A 20,044-nucleotide genomic window follows, 5' to 3' on the forward strand; every position below is an offset into this window, starting at 1 on the left:
ATTGATGTTCTCACCCTCCACATGAGTGTTTCTTAACTCGCTGTTTACATTCATAAACATGTATGGATGCATTTTCCATAGTTTGCTTCCTGGCCAACAGGAGGTCAGCAGGTGCCTCAGCGCTCACCAGATGGCTTTGTTGTTGCAGGGGGAAAACACAGCTGTGGTGCCCTCTAGAGGGAAGTTTTCAAGCCAACAAGGAAAGATATGAACAGATTTTGTTGATTTTTTTTTTTTAAATAAGTTGTCTTATATTTGGTTTAAAAAAGATATTTTTACATTAGCAGGATCTATATGAATAAGTATAGTAAATATTCTACATTTATTTCTGACATCTAAATATCATTTTTATTGTTCATTTTTATTATTTCTTCTTTTTCTACACTTGTTTGGGTCTTAATTTTAGCCAAATATATGAGCTAATTCAGAACTTTTGGTCTTATTAACTTAATATAATATCAGCAGTTTTTTTTTAAATGAAAATTATGGCTGGCAGGATTAGTCGATTAGTCACGACCAAAAAAATAGTCGACAACTAATGCAATAGTAATTCATCTTTTTTTTTCCCTCAAAACTACGAAACGTGTTTTTTAATGCCATTGTCTTTAACACACATGTGCAGTAGTGCTAATACAGATCAGTAGTGATGTCACTGGAGGTTAAAGGAAGACTCTGGTACCATAACAACATGCCAATGAACGCCTGAAAAGGAAGCACATTGTTACTGAGTATGATAATGCTGAAGAGGGGTCGTCATCTAGGTAAGCTAAGCTAACATTAGCACAAAGCTAAATTTTGCCTGTGCGTCCTTGCAACATCTACCCCATCACAGCGAAATTCTGCTGAAGGGAACATCTCCAAAATAATCGGTGATTAGTCAACTACTAAAATAATCGTTTGCGGCAGCCCTATAATGAAAATGTGCAGGAAAATTTTGCAAAACTATACATTTTTGTTCCTTCTTTTTCTGTTTTTTTTGCTTATACTTTCTTCTTCTTCTGGAATAAGGTGTACTACCAAAGCACGATCGCCACCTAGTGGCCAAACTGAAACGCCCTCCTGGAGAAGCAGAACAATGTTTACAATGTTAATGATCTGAACATCTTTGCTAGAACTTCTCCTTTTGAAAAAACATTTAACACTGTAACAATCTCATTATTTCACTAATATATTTTACAGTATGTGAACAGTATCATATTAATATATATATATTTAAAACATATAGTAGATTATTAATGTATTTCTTAACAAATAGGTATAAATGTGTAAACTCAAAATTGAATTGAATGGATCAAAATAATTGACTTTTCTTTCTTTCTTTTTGTTTACTGTTGTGCTGATAAAGCTATTTATAATGTATATCGACAGTTGTAAAAGACCATATGTGATGTTTACCATTAATCTGTTTCATAAAAAGCTATAATATATAGCATTGCTGTTATAGAGATAGAAATATTCTTTTTAGATGTGATTAACGTTACCAAAAATATTTGATGCTTGTTTTGATAGTCTACTTTCCTAGCAATTTAAGATTACACTTCAAGATCTTTAGCTTATAGCAGTTAATTTAGCTTTTATTTTAGTCTTTCTTAAACTCATGTGTGAATTCTGTATCTTCAGTTTTAAACATTTACACACAAATGCAACTTAAATGATACAATTTCAATAATTCCACTACTTAAAAACAAATATTTAAATCAATATTGCTATAAATTAGAAGTCAAATGGTCAAACTTTAATTGCAGATGATTTGCAGATGTAACTCTTATTGGGATTAACCCAGAGTCTGTGGAGACAAAACGCAACATAGAAGTATAATAATCAATTGATGTTATGGAAAATATTAGACAAAAAACAACAACAAACAAAACGTTAATCGATGCAGCAGTGCAGAAATGTCCAGAGCTCTGTTTCCTTTTCAAAGTTCCAGATTTTTGGAGTTCCTCTTTCAGGGTTGTGTTTCAATTCTTTTTCCACAGAGGTCTTCTCAATTGGAGGTCCATGGGTGGTTACCATTCAATAAGATGGACGGTAAACAGTTCCAGAGGGGGAAAAGAAAAAACTGACCAGAGAGCGGGTAGAGGGTCTTATAAAGATGAAAGATGACTTTACCCGAACAGGAACAACCAGTGGGCCAACGGTTTTGGCCTACAGCAGAAGTAGGAAGTGCAGCAGGAAGTGCCGATGTGATTGATAAAGGGAGTTGGCTCTGCCACAACAAGAGCGCGACCAGGTGGGAATGGTCGGGCAGATTCAGTGGACTGGTCCAGGACATATTTTTATCGTTTATCAATTTTTCGAAACCTCTGGAAAACAAAAAAAAGAGCGATAATTTGATTAAATTTTAACATTTTGGGTTTGCAGTAGCTTAAAGTATGTTTTTAAATATATTTCTGTTTAACCCACGTTGTGTCCTTTAAGAGGCTGGCTGTAGAAATCAGAATCCAACTTGTTTCTTCTCTTGCCTTCTTTTTCCATCCCTTTTGGAAGCAGAGAAGTCAAATATTATGAATAGTGGACAGAAACTAATTTAAATCAAAACAGCAACAAGCCTCTTTACTGAACTGACTCACCTGGCTTGGGTTGAGCAATTTGGATTCTATCTGTAGGAAGAGAAGATTTATTTTTTTAGAGGTTAGCAATTTACTATGCAGGGAAAAGGCCTCTGAGATGACAGTAAAGCTCTGTTTTCACATCCAGAGAAGCTGAATGCTCACCATAGACGCTGTCATCGTAGTCCTTGCTGCTGACGCTGGCAGCGATGGAGTGACTCTTTTGCTGCAACAACACAGATCATTCTGTTTTTAACCTTTTAATATTTTACTGCAACAATTTGATTTAAAAAAATATTTATTTTTTTTGTATAGTGTGACTGTTATTCACTTTGCTCAGTCTCCTTCTGCTAATTTGTACTCACTGAAAACAAATTAGCCTTTATATGTCAGCTCAGGAGCAACAGAGTTTCAGTGTTCAGGAAAAATCAAAGACCCACTCGGATGAAAATTGTCTTTTTGGTGTTTTTCTGATGATCGAGGACATATTTTAAAAATAGATCAAAAGATGGGACTCTAAAAAGAGACCTGATAAAATCACAAAAACTGTCATGAAATCCCTAAACAGTCAAATGTTTTATAGTGTGAACCATCATCTGTTAAAATTGAATAGCAAAATGTGGTTGCTTCATCTGTTTTTATATTTTTATTTTTGAACAAGTTACATTTTTATTAAAATAAATAATATAGTAAAGACATTTTGAAATGAAAGCCTGCAATTTAGTTATATTGTATATTTTTTGTTTGTTTTTTTCTTGTGTTTAAATGTTTTGTCTTGTTTTTAGGAGGCAACAGTTGGAAAAAATATTCAGTTGAAACTTCTAACATTTCAAGACATATATATGGTTAAAAAATATTTTTAAGAGTATTTCTTGTTAAAAATATGTCAAAAAGACATCTTTAAAATTCCTGTAAGTGTAAGACGCCTCTTTGAACACTAGGGGGCAGAATCCAATCATTCCTTGGTCGTTAAATAATGAAGTTTGGTTTATAAAGTACAGATTGTGCTGTTTTTTTCTTTTAAAACTAAGTTTTATTTAAATGTATCCAAACATTTCTGTTTTAGAAATACAATGACGTCAATATTTGACAAAGAAAAAAGAGTAGAAAGTCTAAATAATTATTTAAAATATTGATAGAGCACATGTTGATCCCCCAAATCAGGAGGTTTTCATCCCACAGATGCGATTTTTGCAAAAACTGACCTAAATTAAAGGGAAAATTAACACAAAAACACATTTATCATTATATTGTAACATGATTTTCTATTAGTTTTTTATTAACTTAATATAGATCTGTGATTTATGCTGATGGCCCCTGTTCAATCATCTCCATCAGCGGCTTTGCATGTCTGCTGCATGACCTTCTACACATAGCAGACATGCATGATTGCTCAACTCCCGCCTCCTCCTCCATCTGTGCTCCTCTCAGTGTGCTGGCTGCCAGTCACTCCAGCAGCTTCACCCGAGGTCGGCGGCGAAACTGGCTTCACCTTCTCCTTGAGCCTCATGGTCGGCCAGTCTCTTTGCATCACGAAAGAGTCATAGGTGGGGGGGACGCTGCCTTCTTGGTCTTGCACTGGAAGAAACGACACTTCATAAGTGTAAATATATCACGAGGAGCTAAGAATTTCTTAAAAATGACTGAAAACAAATCAGTAGAGATGAAAAAAAGATTTCTGTCTCTTAAAGCCCACTTAATCCAAAATTACAGATTTTTTTTATTAAAATAATTTTAAACCCTTTAAATTCCACAAAGAATTGCATAGTCAATTATATTTTATTTACCGGTATTTTTTTCCTCTTTTATTGTATTTTTTCCTGCTTTTTAAGAGAGAACAGTTGTAAAAATGATCGAGTTGAAATTTCTATTATTTCAACATAGGTAGGTGATATGTATGTATGTATGGATAAATAAAGAAAAATATTAATTTTAATAAGTCAACAAACGCATTTTACACCTTATTTTATGAGCTATAGATAGTATCAATTATGATATGTTGGGTATTTAAGTTTTTGCTCACATCAAGCAAAACAAAAATATTAACACCAATGTTCAGAAAAAAAAGCTGCTTATTTCCCCACTCAGTCACAAATTTGATCCACACATTTTTAACATGGTGTAACTGGATTATAACAAATTAAATATCAACAAATCTTATGTTATTTCATTACAGTAGGTAGCCAATTAAATAAATTAGCAACAATAGCAGAGTTATTCTCACTGTAAAGTTTAGAAAATTAGCTAAAATATTTTCCAGCCAAAAGTGTTTTTGAGATTTCATGGGGGCAGCCATTTTGGAAAAGTCCTTTACTGTCCCTAGTGGTCTGAGAAATGCATAATTCTAATACTATATGATTATACTTATTTAAAAATAGAAAGTTCACAAAATATTGCTTAAAATTAATCTTTTCAATGTTATCAAATAAACTTTTAATATAGAATAGTCATATGTTTATTTTTATTAATGTTGCTCAATTGTTAGAAAGGTTTAATTATTTTTTGCTGACGTCCAAATGACTTTAACTTAACTTTTTTTCCTTTAAAAAACTAAAAATGAGCATTACCCACGAATTAATGCAGCAAAACGTTAATAGTTTGTTTTGAGACCGTTTTGTGGTTACATTTAAAGCCAATATATATATATATGTGTGTGTGTGTGTGTGTATAAAATTGAATATATCTCTGAAAAGTTTGGACTTGTTCTTATTTTTTCAGATGTTTCTATTAAATTTAGGTTGTAACTTAAAAACTATATGACAAATAGACAGTAAAATAACCTCTAATGTCTGAGAGATTAATCAGAAAGAAGAGTTTGAACCTTGTTTGGTGGGGAGTGAATAGAGATCCCTGTCCACCGGCGGAATGGTCTTCTTCTTCTGAAACACTGAGCAAACGAGATGAATGTAAGATCATAAAAACATCTAAAAATGAAAGTTTTGTAGATGCAGTTCACCTGAATTTCCACATGATGGAGCCAAAATCTAAAAAAATGATCGTTGCAAAGGAGAGCCGGTTCAAAATGAAAGTTTAAGCAATAAAAATAACGTTTTTCTGATGGATTTTGGTAACTAATGACAAACTAGATTACTTCTCTGAGAGAAGATTAAGATTATAATCCACGATCCCCCTTCATCCTGCCTCATTCAAGAAATAGTGAACTTTGTGGTCTGATTCATCCAAACCCCACTCTCCTCTGCGTCTCCTGGAGCAGCACGCATCGCTGCTCCATGTTCCACTCCAGCTCCCTGACAACTCCGTCCTCTTCCCTCATTCACTTGCGGCGAGAAAACGAGGAGCAAAATGTGATCCTCGTGTGATTCGAAGCTCTGCCGTGTCCGCAGATGGAAAGCTCTCCTCTTTCTGGTGTACTCCGGGGACAGGGACGATGGAAAACGGTGCGTAATGACTTTTTCTGGCCGGCTAGGCCTCGCTGTGGCCAAGATTAGTTGCAGATGGTGGCAGCTCCAGCCCTCGTCTCTAATGCAGAAGGCTCTGGGAACTGGAGGCTTCGTTTGGCTTCGGAGGGCCCATTAGAAAGAGGGACGGGTAAATTCCAGCAACCTCAATGAAAACTCCACGAGGAGAGGCTGTGGACTGATTTAATCCACTGCTTTGATGATTCTGAGCTCCAAGTAATAGACTGATTCAAGCAATTAATCCTGGACTGGAATAATTTATGAGCTTTAATAATCCCGGTCACTTTTGAATAGATCATAAAATATTCACAGAGTTGAAATTGAATGGTTAGAGGGGACAAAAGAGTCTGCTTTTGGCCTCACTGTGTCTGTGTGTCAAAACGATCCGATTATGGTTAAAAATAAAGATTTTTTTCCCCCTTTTTTATTTTAAATCAACAACCGTTTGATAAATCTCGATTATTTTTTAAGGCATTTATTTCCTCTTTTTTTTCTTTATCCAAATTACATCAGTTAAATTTTCTGCAGCAGAAAAAATACTTTCTAACTTAAACTAACAGTTAGTACTGTGAGTTAATGACATTAAATAAAATTTTCATTTTGTTTGGAACACTGCATTAGCTTTTTTTAACAAATGTTTTTACAAAAAAAAAATGTGATCTGGACTTAAATGTCTTCTAAAATCAAGTTTGTAACTAGTTTCAAAACATAACATTACTATAACATATTTAGTAGCTCATTGTAAAAGCTTTATTTAAAAAAACTTTTATCCTGAAACAGGATGAAACCATCCATTTCTACAGATGGGTTTTTGGGGGGTTGTATTGGACCCCATTGACCACTAGATGTCACTCTACTTAATCAGATACATTTTTCTCTTGAATTTGCTCCAACATAGCTTTTATCTATGTTAAATATTATTACTATTACTATTTTCTTAAAAAATGAAAAAATATTTCTCTTCATATCCAATTTTTACTATGATTTTTTTTTCTTTTTAAACTAAGTGGAAAAAAGTTCAGGAATTGCACTTCCAGTAGCATGTATGCTAACAAAAGCGCACTGCTGACAATATTTAACAAGAAAATTCTTCCAATATTTTAACATTTATATTAGTTTTATAGACTTTGAACACATTGAACTGGCAAAAAATTATGAAAAAGTTGTTGATGTGGATTTTTTAACAAATGAACATTTATAAAAACATGAATATTACACGTTTTTTTATCCATATTTTATATCCATACTATCCATACTAAATTCCTCCTTTTTTGTTTTTGTTTTTATTAACCAGTTTCTCTGCGGTGTCAATCACTGAAAAATTATAAAGAAAAACATGAGGTTTTATGTGAGTCCGAACTACTTTGTGAACATTATTCAAAAATAAAATCCAGTATTTCAACTTTTTCATTAGTTTTTAAGTGTTATCACAGTAAATTAAGAAATAGTAATAGTTTTGTGTATATAAATGTTTTGAGAATTAACAGCCAAAACTACATTCAAGTATTCTACAAAGTCATATATATATATATAAAATTGTATGTATAAATTCTGAAATATTTCTCTAAAGAGTTGCATCTTTTAGTTTTTTTATTATAACTTTCCTAAATGGATAGCTATACATTTTTTTTTTTCAATTTCTGGCTCAATCACTGAAACATTATAAAGAAAAAAAATGAGGTTTACTCATTTTTTTCTGTAGACCAAGTTATTCTAGTTCTGAACTGACCAACCATAAAAGTATGTGGTGTCACATCTAACGTTCTAAACATTTGATTGACAGAATTTTCCCAACACTTATTGGTAATAGTGGTTGCCATAGAAACAATGACTCAATCTGATTTGGACCAGTCACTGCTTACAGACGTTTTCTGGTTCCAACATGGCGGCATCTATATTAAAAAAATGTATTCTGACATTACCTTGAGCTATGAAAGGCACCTTGCTGTTCTTCATTTCCGAGCTCTCCGGTCTCGGAGCGGGGGCCGGCGGGCGATTGGCAATAACCACGGCATTCTCAGAGCTGGTGTCGTCATTGGCCTCCAGCGGCGTGTAAAGATCCTCTTCATCCTCGTCTTCCTCCTCTGCCTCACTGCCCTCACCTGGCTCCTGTTTCTGTACATCTGTGATGGAAAGAGTTGCTTCAGTGTCACCTTGCACGCCAATGGGACGTCACGGTCAACAAGAGGACACTTCAGCGGCTCGGAAAGAAATGGAAAATCAGTGTAATGTTATGCTGGCGGGGAGAGGAAAAGGAAAAACACCAAACAAACGGTTCCATTTGCAGCTTCTTTTGTCCGCTCACCTGTATTGCCCATCATTTCATACACATCGTGATCTGCGTTGGCCTCGCCGGGGTTCAGCATCTTCTGTAACACGAGAACATGTAACTAAGTGCTGCCAAAAAACATAGTTTATTGCACAATTATATAATAATTGGTTCCACTAATGTGACAGATGACATAAAAGCAAGGACAGCTGAAAAACAAAGTTTTCATTTTGTGAACAACATCTGCGTTTGACCTGCAGCAGACAAGGTGGACTCCGAAGCTCCGTCTGCATCATAGAGCAGGCTTTGCTGTGACTGTCAAACTGCTGCTTCCTATTTGCTAATTGCATGCTTGGAGACAGGGACATGATCAGGGTAATTATGAAATCAGGAAATCTTCCCCCTTTTTCCTCCAAACATATCATTTAGCGAGCAAGTCCGGACCCGTGGCTGGATGTCAGACAGCATCCCAATAATTAGAACACGTGTGATAAACTCACCGTTTTAGCTGCGGATAAGCACAACAAAAACAATTTATTTCACAGCAAACAGTTTTAGTGCCTCCGAATGATCTCTTTTTTTATTGCAACAAAAGGTTCTGATAACAAGCGGGCGTGTGATTAAATGCAATCTTTTGAAAAACTCCGTCAGCCGGAGATTATGTGGGCTTAATTCAATAACAAAAGCCTACATAAAGCTCCAGATTGATGAGAAATACAGTAGCTCAGTTGAATTGAGCTGCCCCCACCACCACCACCTCCCTGTTGCTCCTCTACCCTGTCTGCCGTTTCCAAGCAACACAGCCAATCATGACTCAATTACAATATTGTGCTGTTCCTAGAACTGCAAATCAGGTATCGGCTGCAGCGAATGCATTAACTGACGAGAGAGACGTCCTTAGCGGGCGCAACAGGTAGAAGGGAGGGATTAACCCGTTTTAACCATCAGATGCTGAGCATTGTCCGTGCGGTCATTTTTGTGATACAGTCTGGATGAGCAACTGGTACTTATTTATTTAACCAGGGGTGTGAATGGACGGTGCAGATGTGTGAAACAGCAGAAGGTCTTCCAGATAAATTCAGAGCTTGTCGACGTAGAGCTTTAGAAGTAAAATAAAAAGCCTTCGAACCTTGAGTGTTTTTACTCTAATAAAATAAAAAGTCAGCCTTCAGCTGCTGATACGGAGAATCAAAAGCAGAGTGCAGTGTTTTTTTAAGACTGTTGGTCAGACTAGCATGAAGACATTTCTACAGAACCTTCCTCTAAAACTTGAGATAGTTTCTTAAACCGTAATGCTATGTTCAATTGACCACTTTCAATAAAAAGTCTATGTAAACGATTGTAAATGCGCCTTCTGGGCTTCTGCGTTCATAACTCTTGCATCCTATCAGAGACTTGGATTTGGTAGTGATGTATGGATAGTGTCCTCTTCATTTCATAAAAGTACCAACCGTTTGAAAATTCATAATGGAAGAGAAAATCAATAATTGTGCCCGGATGTTTTTTTTTAAAAGAGGCAGAGTTGGACAGGTGTCCAAAAAGGTGGTGGATGTGCATTATAAGAGTGGTATACGTTAACTGGACGTGTGTCAAAAGAGGTGGCGGAGTGGTACTGAACGTGGCAAATTGAACTGGCATCAAAAAAGTCTGTAGATACAAATTGGACGGAGGTTAAAAGAGTCTTCTGCGTTCACACTAAAGTGAACTGTACCAGAGTTTGTTTACAATCAAGAAGAAGCCTTTGTTCTCAATGTATTGGTTGACATGTATTTGACTTGTATTTGACATGTGTTTGACGTATTATAAAAAGAGGATTCTGTCACTAGTATTCAGTCTGTAAATGAGCTCAACTTTCCCACATCCAGTTAAAAACTGTTAAAGCTTCTTGGATGAGCCACACAGCATCTTCTAGATGAGTCTATCAGATGAGCTGGTCATGAAAGATGTTTTGGAGATAAATACTGATTGAGATGGTAAGAAAGAGACCAAAGATGAGGTTCATGGATGTACTGAGGGTGGACATGAAGTTGGTTGGATATGGAGGAGAGGATCAGATGAAAGCAGGTAATTTGTTGTTGCTACTCCTAAATGGAGCAACATATAAGAGACCACTGAACAAATGTGTTTTATGGTTTTCGCTGATTAAACCGAAGCATCAGAATCTGCTGTATTTTTGTGAGTCTGCTAGCTTGCATGGAGTTTGTAGAAGGATCTGGATCAGTGAAATACTGGGACTGAAGCCTAATTCAGTACAAATATTGAACTCATTATCCCGGGTATTTGCCAGTAACCTCTGCATGGAACTGGGTTGTTTAAAGGGAACGCTTGTGCCAAAAGCGTCTGTCCAAATACACATTTTCCCATCCATCCTCCTGACCTGCGTCAAGTTATATTTTATTATCCTTACATGACTTTAGAGAAACGACCATAAAAAACATTAATAAAATGCTTCAATTTTACCACCTTGCTGGAGCAGTTATAGACTCAATATGCAAAGTAATTTCAGAAGACTTCATAAATGTCTGAACTAGCACATTGGACGTCTCATAATCTAGGTCTCTTCAGTGCAGTATGCAGAATATATATGGCTTTCTGCGGTCTTTTGAGGCCTCACAGTTGCAAGCTAATTTATATCTGTCAAGGTCTGCTCCACATCTGAGAGCCCGCTCAGTTTTTTTAGACGCAGCCTGGTACTTCTGCAAAACTGTGATGATGTTGAAGTATAAAAAAGAAAAGACCTTGTGCGTTTATGTTAGTAATTAACCATTCTCAATACCGCAGTCCAAAGCCTATTGCAGATATGAGCTGAACATTTTCTTTCTTTGTGTTCGAGCTATTTCCCTGAATAATTCAGTTTTCCCCACTGGAGCCATTCACAGCTAATTAACAAAGAAGTGTGATGCCAGGGCTGACGAGTGGATCTGACGCAGGTCTTGTAAGTGATTCAGCCTCCGTGAGAGGCAGGGGACTTATCCGTCTTGGATTTATTGACAGAGTGCTGCCGTACCAGCATCCAAATCACTGATGCATCGCGGTTGATTAATTGGGAGGAAGTGGAGTTTACAGATTGGTAAATGGAAGTCCAGGAGCATGCAGAGTTTCTCCAACAGGCTTCACATAGCTTCACATACAAGATTTGTCTGATGAAAAATGTTTTTTTGGTGTTTTAACATGTTCTTGGGGCATTTTTCTCATGATGGAGGACATCAGAGATCCACATACATCTTGGTTTTCCTCGTCTTAGCTTATTTTACAGCCAACACCGATACAAGTGTTCTGATCAAACTATCTATTCCTTGCAACAAAAGAAAAAAGACCTCAGGAACAGCTGCAGGAGCGTCGCCATTTCCCTCAAGGCCAGACACTCCGTATGTTGGCCTGAAGCGTCAGCAAATGTTGAATAAAAACAGAGAATTTAACAAATGAAACTCTATAAATTAGACTGTTGTAATTGTTACATTGATAGGATTCAACAACTGGGTTTAAATATTATGTTAGACCTGGAAGTGCTGGTAAGTTTCAGATCAGTGACGTTTATAGACAAAGTTTCTGTTTTAGTTGCCTGCTGCCTGACTCATTACATTTGTATACATTTACCTGATGTCCAGAATATAAAATAATATGATATATGTCAATCATTGATGTTGACTGTTTTTGCCTAATATTATGGTGTAATGATTAAGATTTACAGTAAATATTGTCTCTGGGGAGGTGATCAAGGAATGTAGACAATATACGTTTGTGTAGGCATCCTACAGGCATCCATTAAGGAGTTGTACACTACGTACACACCCAATGGGCGCAGCATTTGCATGGTTGATAAGAACCCAGTGCGCACGCCTTACTAACTACTATAGTGTGCCATCAGGGCAACATTCTTATCCTTACAAATACTTCAGACTATATTTACCACATGCACAAAAATTAGGACGTTCCATTTTATGCCATTCCTTAAAGTTGTCAACGGAACTGCAAAACACATCTGTGCTCCTCAAGATGCAGCCACTCCACTAAATTTGTGACTAAGACTTTACCATAAAGTTTCTGTATTCTTTGATAGGCTCAAGAAACATATTCTGCTCTTTATCTCCACGGTTTGTTACAAAATAATGCAGCAGTGGATGCAGTTTAATTTTTGAGGCCAAAAAGCAAAAAACGTGTCTGAAAGAGTTTTTGTTGCAAGGTTTATTGTTGGTTTGAGCTCTTTCCTGGAAGTTTTTCAAAACTAAACATACTATTAATCTCAACTTTACACAAAACTACTTCTGAAGGGAAGTGTTCAATCTGGCTAAAGATGCTGAAAAAGGTGAGTATGTGAAATGGAGAACTTGCATGGGTTCCTTTTGTGTTTGTTTCAGAATTTGCATAGTGTTGTGTGTAATAAAAAGTAAATAATTGTGTTTCATTTACATTTATTACAGTTCATAACCTTAACTATATGTATTGCTATTTTGCAGAAGTTCTTAGCGTTAGAAGTAAAAGATAATATAGAGATCTGTTTAAATAGATTTGTGGATTTTTTTTTTCTCCTCATAACAATTTTACAATATAAAGTTCCTTCAGATTAATCAGACTTGGGGATGCTTGTGCATGCAGGAAAAGTTACATTTCAATGGTCTCTCATTAGCAAAGATGAGCAGAAATCTTCAGATTAACACACACACAGAAAAAATAACCCCAGAGCCGTCATGCAAAGAAATCTCTGCATTAGTGGTTAATTATCTGAATGTATTCAGACAAACTGAGCTGTGTTCTGCACAGACTGCTTAACCGTGGTGGAGGTATGCTACAAGGGCCAAACCTATTATAGAATAAGAAGAGAGATGGACTATAATCCATTCTCAAGATGATCTCTGAATTGGAGTTAAAGGGATTAATGAAGTGGCTGTAAACAGGAATTTTCTGTTTCATTGACAAACTCCATGCTGCAGAGCTTCAGACAGTCCAAAAACAGAAAAATGTTGAACAACAGAGACTCAATGAAAGCAGCAAATGTGGAAACAATTACCAGCGTCTCCCTCAATAAGACGTGAAGCTCCGTGTGGCCGTGACTCTTGGCGATCTCGGTGGGGGTTTGTCCGTGACAGTCGGCCGTTCGCAGCGCCTGCTTGGCACCTGGACACTGCAGAAGCAGCTTGGAGACGCCTCTGAAGCCATAGCGAGCAGCGAAATGGAGGAGTGAGGGCACATCTGCGTGGCGGACATTTTTTTATTCAGGTTGGTAAACAGATTTCTTCACAGTAAGTTGTCCTTTACTTTTCTCCTGCGGTGACGTGAAGTGATGCTGACAATGTAACGCACTCAGGAGTCAAAGAAAAGTAGTTTGAAAGCAGGTATTGACCTGATCGTCAAGGCAACGTCTCCTCCTGCCCTTTTCTCAGACTTAAGGATCAATCTCAGGACCTGATAAAACCATCAGTCTGGCAAGTAATGAGCCAAGACTTAACGGTAACCTGTATTTTTCCCCTCTGGATATTGTTCATCATGCAACAGAAATGCCTTCCAATATGTTCAGCTCTTGTCATCGCATGAACAAAAGGAGAAGGATTGGACGTACTAGTAGATTGATGTATTAGTATTACCATCTTTCATAAAACAATTCTGTTATATGTGTTATTTGCGTTTCCATGTTCATTTTGAATAAAACCCTGACAGAATTGGAGCTCACAGGAGTTCAAGTCACCAGGACAGTCATGGTGACTCACAGTACCTTGTTTGTATTTGTTTCCAGTTTTCAGAGCCTCAAAGCCTCCCGTTGGCATTCTCTCCAGCATCATCGACGACAGCTTCTTATCCACCATGTCCGCAGAGGAAACCTGAAATGCCTAAAACACATACACACAAAAAAAAATCCTGCATAAAGCTTATAAATTTCACAACTAATAAGGCAAACTACCAGCTGAATTGTAAACTGGAAGTAGAGTTTGTATTTATATCGGATGGGAATATAGAGTTGTAAGAGATGCCAGATTCAATTTGGGCATGCACGCATCAAGTGTCTGTCTCTTTGGTTTTTTTGGACAATTTCTTTATTTTCCTGGCTCTAGTTTGCTTCTTCAGCAAAACCAACATAATTAAATTAAGTCTTCATAACAGAAAGGCGGATGAAACAGACTGTTCTTGCAATTCAAGAGCGAGAACGAAACCCTTCCATAAACATCGGTGAAAATGAATCTGTCACTGGAAGTTTGTCTTAACTTTTTAACTCTTAAATTTTATTTGATTTTGATTTTATTTGATTTTTTTTTTATTTAATTAAAGCACCATGTACACAACTACACAAATGAGATTTTTTTAAAGCTTTACAAATTCCAAAAGAACTCAAAATGCATTTAACCCTCAGTAATTTCTAATCTCACCGGTGAGTTTGCCAATCACATTGGGAGTTTGTGATGACCTGGGAATGACACAGAATACCCCCCAATAGTATCATTTTATTCAAAATTCAATGAGAAGGTTTCAAAAGGTTTTTAGCTTTGAAATATTTTGTTTAAAACAAACATAGCAAGAGTTTTGACACATAATTGTGATGGCCATTGGAATAAATACATACAATTTGATTGGAGCTTCGCTTATTTTCTAGACAAATGTCACATTATTTAATTTTGTCTCTTCTTTGCTTGAGGATTTAAACATTTTTATTTTGTTTCTACGTGTTTCAAATGTTCCTATACAACTAAGAAATATGTTTTATCCCCATTTTTTGGGGGGATTTTTGTTGTAAAAATGAATAAATTTACCACTTGGAATTGAGAGTTTTTGATTAATTGTGGAACTATTGTGTAATATAATGAAAAATATTTTTATAAAATAAGAAGCTGAAGTGGTACTAAAAAGATGGATACCAAGCATTGCCAAAAAAAGCTTAAAAGTAACAAAAAGAAAAAACTGAAAAGACTCTGGTTTACCATGGGTTAATGCAAATTATAAAGTAACACATGATCAAAATGGGGAAAAATGAGAAAAATCTGTTTTTTTTCTTTTTTAAGTAAACTTAATCAAAACCAAATTTTTAGATGAGCTTTTCTACAGCCAGTTAACTCTAAATTATCTTGCTATAATCACAGTATCTATGCCATGACTTCTAACTTTTCTGACAGTTTTCAAGAGAAAATATTTTCAGTTATTGTTTTCTGAACATTTTCTTTTTAATTAAAAAAAACAATTTAAACTTTCAATTAAGACCTGCATTACAACACAGTAAATAAAGTAATTTTTGTTGCTCCAAACAGTTCTGATTACTGATGAGAGCGAGAAACAAAGACAAGTTCTAACTAAGTTAATATTTAACTGAACTTATTTGAATACATCTCGGCATAGCCTATATAAAGAAAATACAGACTGTAAAATGTCGATTAATGACACACAAAAGATCTTGCCAAGCAAGTGTTTCTTTGTAAATGTTACTGACAATCACATCTCAGTGATAAACAAGCTGAGTTTTGTGTTTTTATGACAAACCGGACAACTAAAAGTCTTTAAAGTCACGTTTGTGTTCATTTCTATTGTTAAAAATTGAATGTTAACTATTTATGAACTGGATGAACTTGATTGGGCCTTAGTGTCCTGGTAAATGTGACTTAACACGGTTAGCATAAATAATACGTGTTTATATGCTAGCTTGGTTTAGCTTAGCATGCTTGTTTGTATTTTTAATGTAGTCCCAAATGCTAACCATTTAAAATTAGCCCAAAAAAAGGACGATCCTGGTCCCAGTTTTCACTGCACCACTTACAAAGATTTGCGTACAAACACTATATTCTAGCTTAAAAAGCTACACCAGTATACACACCAAATATGTACCATGATATACTAATAATACCAGTTACTGTGCTAGCAACAGTAAGCAAAAACATTTAAGGAATTCCCCTATATTTCCCCTGAGAGCAAATGGAAGCACTTCCTTACCTGACACATAAAGTCCACAGGGTCCGCTACCTTTGACAGAAGGCAGGTGAATTCTTCCATGTTTGTGTGGTACTGCAGTTGTGCGCTGCCTAGTGACTTCCGACCACTGTACACAGTCACAGACACATTCCCCGCAGGAAAATCTGCAGCAGAAAGCATGCATCAATTATGCATAAGCAGGCCAACAGCAGAACAGCGTTTCATCCCGTCAAATTTCTGTCTTGTGGTATTGTTCTGCTCACCTGGAGCGCCGACGCACAGGATCCTCTCGTTCCAGCAAACAGGCCTTACTCTCATGCTCTGATCCCCATTGCTGAACTCCACCTCGCAGTCAGAGTCCACAGTTTGACTTCTCAGAAGAACATGCAACTCCACGGAGCTCTACCACACAGGCCATACAAGGTAATTTTGTCGTTAATGTCATGGTAGCTTTGCAAACCCATTTTAATGACTAGTGGTATGCCTCTCACCCCGCAAGGAACTCTTGAGGGAAGAACCACAAGGTTTGATCTGACCTTGCTGGCTTCACTGGACAGCAGCTGCTTGGCCCTCTGCTGTGTTCCAGATGGTTTACGTGTCACTGGATGGACATTTGCTGATGTGGCCGATCCACCTGTAAAGGGTGAATGCTACATATTTTATACCCCAAATCTACAAAATGTTGCTTTTCAACCACATTCAACCAAAGAACCATGCTTTTTTTACAACAAGATAACTATTGGAGATTCCTTTGTCCATTCTGATCATCTGCTGCTCATCCCTGTTTAGGTTTCAAGGAAACCAGTTATCCCACCTCTTATTAGTTTTGGCTTTCTCTTACATTTCCATCATTTCCATAGATAAATAGGGTATCTACTCCAGATCCAAGCTCCTTTGAGAATGTCCAGATATTTAAAGCATCCAAGAGACTCATTTCTAACTAAGACAGTATGTACTACCTTTTTCCAAAGCCTCCTGCAATTTTATGGTCCTTTTTTTCCTTAAACGTATTATTGGGTTGTGTGTTGCATGGTGGTCCAGTGGTTCTTTCTGTGTGGAGTTTGCATGGTCTCCAACAGTCCAAAAACATGATTTGTAGGTTAATCTGTGTCTCTAAATAGCCCCTAGGTGTGCATTTGAGTATGAGTGTGTGGTCCTGCAACAAACTGGCGACCTGTTCAGGGTTTGCCTGCCTTCACCCAATTGTATCTGGGGGTTTGATACCGAAAGAAACTCAATGGGATCTGAAGATGGATGGATGCAAACCAACCAAACTCCTGTTTCACTGTTTTAAGGCCTCCACATTTCATTTGCTGAATGTACACCAGAGCTGTTTGGTTCCAGATCCAAATGTATTCCTCTGTTTAGCTTGTGCAGGTGGAAGGGTGGAAGTAATGCATTCTGTTTTCTTCTTCATTTTGCTTTTTCCCCCTGTTTGTTTCAGACAGTAATTCTCACAAAACACTGCCTTTTTTTGTAACCGGGTGGCACTTTGGTCCACTCTCAAAAGTGCTACGTAAAGAGACCAAATTGAAACTTTTTTGCACCAACAAAAGTCTTTTTGTCTTGATTAAGACTGGATAAAGAGTCACTCTGATGATAATTGTGTTTTTGATGTTTTGAACATGCACTTATGGCATTTTTCTGTTGATGGAGGCATATACTGTATTAAGAAAATTAAGCTTAAAATTGCATTTCTGAGTACCGTATATCTTTCCATGGTGTCCAATGAATGCCAGATGTTCATTACTTTAGACTCTGATCTCTAATAGTCTGCAAGCTCCTTTAAGGGATCCCCACCTGTCTCTGATAAACGCTGGGCCGGCTGCCACATTTTTGGAACAAGCACGGGCGCTACTATTGGAAGATGTACACTTTTTCTTTATTTAAATCGTTTTGAATCAGGAGCACAAGAAAAAATGCAGTTTGAAAAAGCCTAATGGAGTGACAGAAAATACGATAGACAGGCCTCAAGCTCCCTGCTCTGCTCTCTTCTGATGCCATCTGGCTGGATAGTTCTAACTTTGCCCGCCATTTTTGTTGCAATGGTAATGTTCGGTTGGGGTTGTGAGAGGCTGTAAGCTAGAAAGTGTAAACAGAGTTTACAGAGATAAGAAGGGGGTGGCGCCACGACTCAAAAGTAAATTTCGAATGAACTCCTGCCGCTCTGGAGAAACTATGTCCTTGAAAATCGATGCTGATTTTTTTATTTTGGCTAGAATGCCATATTGCTAATTAAAAGACCACTGTGAATACGTTTATACTAAATCAAACAATGATCAGAGTGGGACTGTAATCTAATTTAAGGCTGTGAAATTGTTTGCTTTGTTTTCCACACTGAGGTCCTATTGTGTATCTAGCAGCTGGTTCCTCCGCTCGTGTTTTAACACTTTTATCATCAGTTTGGTTCATTTTAAGTGGGGTGTCAAAGACATAAACTACAACCAAATTCAAACCTGTCAACATTTAAAAACAACCTTTCCATGTATGAAGCATCTGGTTTGATTGCAGATGCAGAAAGCACTCAGTGCTCCTCCTGAAGCCCTTCAAACAGCTTCATGTTATATTTATGGACAAATACTAAACAGCACAAACCTGTCTGAAGAGGTGAAGCTGTTGTGCGTTTAAAATGAACTACTTGTGAGATCCCAGTTTGAACTGCAGCACTGTATCAATGCGGTGGAGTGTTGCAGAGTGCTTTTGAATTTGCATGGCTCGCAATGAGTAATCAGTGGTGTCTGCATTTGCATCAAATTTTCCTCCTGCTCATGCACCTGTTTAAACACAAGCCCACTTCCTCCGCATTTGGATCTTTTACAACAAGTACAGTTAGAAACACCAGGAACGAGGCGGTGGACAAGCAGCCGGGCCGAAAAAAAAAAGCAGAGAGAGGGTTTCTGCTGAATTTGGAGCAGTTCAGATCCGAGGTGTTCCGTCTCCAGTGGAGAAGTTAGCATACAGGTTTCTGAGAAGCAACTGTCTCATGCAAAGCAGGATTTGTTTCCCTCCAAAGGTTGTGGACAGTGATAAGTTTCCAGAGAAAAAAAACAAAGAAGTTTTGAAACATTTAGTGAAATAATAGGTTAAAATAGGAGGAATATTCCAATCAAAACTAAAAAAAGCAACAAAAAAACCCAAAACATTGTGTTTGTGTCCAAATTGACCTGTTTTCAAGTGTGAAAATGGGTCAATTTGACCCAAACACAATAGAAGGGTTAAATATAGAATAATAAGAAACCATTGAGTTTCACCTTTTCTTATGATGTCAGTCACCGCAGACAGATACTCAGGAGGGTCTTGATCACTGGAGATCTGCAGGAACTGGTTCCCGTCCAGGGGCACCAGCTCCAGCAGGGGGGTCAGGCTATCCACGCCACAATGCAGCACCACCACCTGCGACGCAGGGACCAAAATGCGGGCCAGGAAGCCGCAGCGCAGCTGGCAGAGACTCTCCAGCATTCCTTTGGAGAGGATGAGCAGCTTGCAGGTGTACTGGGACAAGCGGAGGTAGTCATCTTGCCGACTGGAGACTGTGGAAATGTCATAGCAGCAGATCGCAGCCTCTGAGATTGGACCCGTGAAAACTGACAGCAGGTAGCTGGCCCACTGGTTTGCCTCCGTCTCATAGATGATCAACAGATCTTTAGCTGAAATAAAATACAGTTTGTTAGTTGTTTTGAAGCAGTAATCTGCTAAAAGGAGAGAAGGAGTGCTCACCTGTCTGGTTCATTTCTGCAGTGCTGTTTGTTGACAGGTTTTACCTCCGAGTATCATGTAAATCGGCTGGCCGTTTGACAGGATGACGCCAGATAAGAGTGTTTCCTGCTTCATTAAAGTAAGAGAAACTGCTTTTGTTTTTGTTTTTTACTCTCCTCATGAGGGCAGTCTTATGGAGCTACGCTAGGGCCAAACTTTCA

The 20,044-nt window shown here is 37.3% G+C and overlaps 1 protein-coding gene across 1 annotated transcript; it reads right to left on the bottom strand.

Moving 5' to 3' along the window:
• Positions 1–1,307: 1,307 nt before the first annotated feature.
• On the bottom strand, positions 1,308–19,857 carry LOC112155956 (B-cell scaffold protein with ankyrin repeats). The gene is made up of 15 exons (XM_024288041.2): positions 19,845–19,857; positions 19,379–19,774; positions 16,619–16,761; positions 16,391–16,529; positions 16,149–16,291; positions 13,951–14,065; positions 13,249–13,430; positions 8,277–8,340; positions 7,894–8,094; positions 5,374–5,439; positions 4,045–4,130; positions 2,718–2,778; positions 2,574–2,603; positions 2,407–2,480; positions 1,308–2,306 (listed from the first exon to the last, which is right to left on the bottom strand). Exons 1-15 carry the CDS (start codon positions 19,855–19,857, stop codon positions 2,280–2,282), a joined length of 1,740 nt encoding a protein of 579 aa, XP_024143809.1. The 3' UTR covers positions 1,308–2,279.
• Between the last annotated feature and the right edge of the window lie 187 nt (positions 19,858–20,044).

The sequence above is a fragment of the Oryzias melastigma genome, linkage group LG18, assembly GCF_002922805.2.
Source record: "Oryzias melastigma strain HK-1 linkage group LG18, ASM292280v2, whole genome shotgun sequence".
Lineage (NCBI taxonomy): Eukaryota > Metazoa > Chordata > Actinopteri > Beloniformes > Adrianichthyidae > Oryzias > Oryzias melastigma.